General features: G+C 59.1%; 1 protein-coding gene across 1 annotated transcript; it reads right to left on the bottom strand.

Annotated features, from left to right (window-relative positions):
* Positions 1-2,745: 2,745 nt before the first annotated feature.
* Positions 2,746-3,431, bottom strand: K452DRAFT_50701 (uncharacterized protein). The gene has a single exon (XM_033546761.1). The coding sequence runs from the start codon at positions 3,320-3,322 to the stop codon at positions 2,918-2,920; it is 405 nt and encodes a 134-aa protein (XP_033396452.1). The 5' UTR covers positions 3,323-3,431; the 3' UTR covers positions 2,746-2,917.
* Positions 3,432-4,891: the final 1,460 nt, after the last annotated feature.

The following is a 4,891-nucleotide window of genomic DNA, read 5'->3' as shown; positions in this document are numbered from 1 at the left end:
ACGCAAGAAGCATCATAGAATCCTACTAGCAACGCCTACTATGCGGACCGCAAAAAGCATTCACACTCCATTTAGGAAACATCGAACTCTACCTACCTACCTTCGGAACCAGAGGAATTTCTCTCCCACCCCGTACAGCAACGTTCGCCTTAGTAAGACCTCACTCGGCTCCTCCCCGGAACACCTCCCACACGATGTCATCGCCCAGGTACCGCTCATACTCGTAAAGTGAGCCAAGGGGCCGTGGGCAGCGACGGACAGGGAGCGCGCAAGAGTGGGATACACGGTCCCCAGCAGTGAGGCAAAACCGCTCGAGGCAGAGATTGCAAGTGGGTTATTGCAAGATTGCTCGGCATCCATACGGCGAATCCGTCGTCCAGTAAGACAATGAGGATCGATATCGGGCAGCTTCAGGTACTCCGTAGGGCGGCAGAATCACATGCGAATGAGCAGGCGCGAAGAAGAAAAAAAGAGCAAGGGCGTTATGACGGCAGGAAAGCAAGCATCCGGGGTGCAAGAAGCACTCGGAACAATCTACTCAAGACGGGGTTGGGCATCATCATCAGCGAGACGGATGGCGGCAGCATTATCATTATCATCATCGTTCGTCATTTGCCCTCAATGACGCTCTCGGATCGCCTGCAAGCGCGTTTCACCACTCCAACCGCCGAGGACAGCCGAAGTGGCAAAGGGTGATGGAGATGCGCAGGCGCCTAACCACATGGCCACCACCACGAGCGCGAATCCATAGTGGCACTGGCACCGACAGGATACAATATTGTAGATGATGAAGTGGATAGGCCGGCCCGACCACCTCGCCGTGCACCGACCCAGCACTCACTGTCGCAGCACAGAGCAAGCCGATCAAACACGCCTACAAACGCCCTGACACAGCTATTCAGCACCCACCAACGCCATCAACTCATCCCCTCCCTCTCCTCGTCTTTCTCTCCCAATCCCATCGCCACCGCCACCGCACTCGCCTCTCTCCCCTCGCCCAGCACAGCACAGCCACGCCCCACCCACCGCGCGCCTCAAACGTCACCCCCACCGTCCCGCCGTGCTCGCTCCCCGTCGTCTCTACTACGTATGTGGTAGGTGAGCTCGCCTCAACGCAGGGTGCAGCACGCAAGATGAGGATGCGCGCGCCGGGAGCAGCCGTCGCGATCGCCGCGCTCCATGCTATAGTACGCACGCGAGCGCTGGGCGGGCGGGGCGGCTGGCAGTGGCTGCGAAAGGGGAGTGCGTGGATCGAAGTACCTACGTACCTACGTACCTACGTACCTACCTATGGGAAGAAGGACGGGCGGGCGGTAGTGGAGCTTGCTCGCAAAGAGTGAGACACGGCGAAGGGGGCGGAGCTGAAGGTGCGTAACAGGACCTACGGATCAGGGAGCCTCGGAGGCCATGGTGGTGATGGAAGGGGATGGGACGGGATAGGCATGGCTGCGCGGTGACATGACATGACATTTTGCAGCGTCCAAGTGACGTGCCGCCCATCGTTGCTCCATCCTTCTCGCAAGCGCAGCTCAGGGTCTTCGGGGAGCCTCCGTATCTCGCCCGTCTGCGCTCATCAAACCGCACACGCCAAGTTGGCCTTCTTCGCTCGCGCCCCCTGTGGGCGTCTCCTCCCCCTCCTCGCGACTCTCCCTGCTGTGCTTGCTACCCCTACTAGGCCCATACCACGTACCCACTTTGCGCCCTCCCCCTACAGCCAGCCTAGGTACTTACTCGTGCGTCGTAGCCGTCTCCGTCCGCGGGCAGTGTCCCTCAGTAGGTAGGTACGGTATTGTACAATATCAGTCACAGATCGTGCCCACCTCAGCACGCCCCCATCTTCATCACCAACCAGCAACAACAACAACAACATCATCACAACCACTCATAGGTACCTTCCAGCTTCCCAACACCCAACTCGCGCTCCACACCCAACCCGCCCCCCCCCCAGCACGCCACAACAGGTAGCACGCAGCACGCAGCACCGCCCGCCCTAGTCTCCGAAACAAATGAATGAACGACCAGGCGATCCGCAGTCCGCACGCCCAAAACGGCCCCAGCGCCCAGCAGCGCCAGCGCGCCGATCAAACGCGCTGCCTGTGCTGCCGCAAGTCCAAGTCCAAGTCCAGCAGGGCAACAGCCACAGCCCGTCCATCCGCACGCATCCGTCCACACGTGCGCTCGTCCACCCAGCGACTGACGTCACGGCACGGCCGCGGTTAAGGTGTGGCGACACGTCCGGCCTGCTGGGGCCTGCGACTCGCGACGACATGATTGCCATTTGCCATTGCCCGACGGAAGGTGACGGCGACGATTGACGAGTCGCACGACTCCGTATCTAGAGTACCTACTCATACAGTGAGGCGCGCCTCGCCCGCGCCCTGTCTGTGCCTGTGCTCGCTCGCTCGCTGCGCAAGTGAGGCGGCGAGCCGGAGGCCACCGGCCCAGCGATGCCGCGACGCGCTGCGCGACACGATGCCGATGCCGATGCCGATGCCGATGCTGAATGATGGCGCCATTGCTTTGACATGTCTTGTCTTGCCTTGTCTTGTCTTGCTGAAGGAATGACTTGTACATACAATATTGTAACCACCTCTCCACCTAGAGTACTTTGCGTAGCTACTTTAATATCTATGTAGACGAGCAATCGTCCGAGATATCTCCCCCCTATGCCTCCCCTTCCCTTGCGTTGGGGGCTCGCCAATCAAGGCGTGGCGGTGGATTGGGTGATGTTTCTTGGCCTCGCGTACGTACGCTGCTGGTAGGTACGAGTACTTCTAGGTAGGCGCGTAGGTAATCCGTCCGTACGTACCCAAGTACCTAGACTAGGGCATGTAGGTACCTGTCCAAGCAAGGTGGCGTATCTAACAGCAGGGAGGGAGGAGGAGCAGGCCCGCGCATTGCTTATCAAGGCAAGAACCTACATACCTACGCCCTGCCCTAGGTACTGTACATACGGCACGGCACCCATTATACCGAGGGCCGTGGCAATGGCATTGGCATTGGCATTGGCACGTAAGTACGTAGGGCTGGGCAAGGCTGTGTCGAAGCGGAGTGGAGCGTGTGGGACCAGCGTAGTGTGGTAGGGTAGGTAGATAGGCACGGTACCTAAGGCGAGGCTGGCTGCGCTGCGCCGCCGCCACCTAACTGCTAGGTACGAGTCGTCGGGGATGCCGAGGCGGGCGAGCGAGCAAAAGTGCCGGGAGCGAGGCAAGTTGGATGCGAGGAGGTCGCCGTGCCGGCCTCGCCGACGACCCTCGCATGGATGGGATGGGAGAGCGAGGCTCTGCGCTGCGCGGCCTGGCGGACGAGCGTCATCGCCCATCGCCCATCGCCCATCTAGGTACCTACGCTACGCGCCGTGGCGCGGCTCAATCAATCTCGCTCTCGCACTGGCATTGGCCCTGGCATCAGATACGAGATTAGGCTTTGTGCTTTGAGCCTTTCCAGCCGCACTACTCATAGACGAGGGACAGCACTCTAGTTAGCTGGTGCGTGCTAGCGCGGCTAGCTCCGCTCCGTCTGCTACTCGTACTACAAGCAACAACTGCCTGCTTGGGCAAGCGGGGCGAGCGTGGCGTCTGCGAGCAGTGTGTGAGCCCCAGGGGCATTGATTAGTTACGAGTAATTCCTACCCACCTACCGCGGGCATCGAGCAAAGCGAGCGGGAATAACGCGCAGCAGCGCGGGAATAGCGAGTAGAGCAGGCATGCTGCAAAGTGAGCGAGCCGCGGCCTACCTACCTACCTACCTACCTACGTAGATAGATACGATATTGTATACGATGCGATCTACGCCAGCAACGAAAGACTACTCTACCTACCTACCTAGGTAGGGGAGGCTCATCAGCGCCGCAGGCCCGGCTATCCGCCCTTCCGGCCTGCTTACTCGTACATACAGCTTACGGGCACCAAGCCAGCCCGCGCCGTGCCGAGCTTGCCGAGCCCGCCGCGTCGCCAGTTGGTGGCGTCGCCCGGCACGCGCAAGAGGGCGTATATTGCGAGATTAACTAGCCCGCGGGATTGGCTTGCCAATTACTGCTGCAGTGCAGTGCAGTGCAGTGCTGCCTGGAATACGGTGTGTATGTACGCGCACGAGCACGAACCATGAGCCATCAGCCATGATGGAAGGATCGGGGAAAAAGCAAAAAGCAAAAAGCAAAAAGAAAAAGGCAAAAGTAAGATGGATGGATGGAGATAAAAATATATCTATCTAGGTGGGGGGACGCGATAAGCGTGCGTGCTGTGCTGTGCTGTGCTGTGCTGTGCTGTGGTCGTGGTGGCGCAGCTTGCTTCCTGTGCCACCACCCACCGTTTTGGGGTCCTCCGTATGGATGGGCTGAGAGAAAGACGCATACTCAGATCCTTCGAACCAAGAACCAACCCGCTAGCCCCTCAGCTCCCGCGCCGGCGCGCGGCATCCCGCACTAGCTCCACCTAGCCAGTTTCGTGTCGACTGCGCCGAGCCGTGCCGCTGCCGCCCTAACTAACTACTGCGCGCCAGCGCGGCCTGGCGGGCAGCGAAAAGGGCGCACATGGCGTACACACGGCGTGCATACTCTAGCCTGTGTGCGTGCAATCGCGCTCACGAGAAAGACACACAGAGGGAGGCACAGAGACAGAGATACAGAGACAGGCGCCAGCCGCCAAATACAGCATAGCATAGCATACATACAGAGATAGTTAGCCAATTCAGCCCACCCCAAAGTATAAATATTCGATATCCAAATAGTGGTCGAAAAGAAGAAGAAAAAGAAGAGAATAAAGTAAAGTATCGTATGCATATCCCAAGCCCCTCCGCCCTTCCTTTCCTTTCCCTTTCCTGCATACAGAGGTAGCTACAACCTACAACCCGAGAACCCCCCTATCACCGCCACCACCACCACCACAAAAAA

The sequence above is a fragment of the Aplosporella prunicola genome (assembly GCF_010093885.1).
Source record: "Aplosporella prunicola CBS 121167 unplaced genomic scaffold K452scaffold_16, whole genome shotgun sequence".
Taxonomy (NCBI): Eukaryota; Fungi; Ascomycota; class Dothideomycetes; order Botryosphaeriales; family Aplosporellaceae; genus Aplosporella; species Aplosporella prunicola.
Note: the sequence above shows the minus strand (reverse complement) of the source record. Positions and strands in the feature narration are given on the sequence as shown.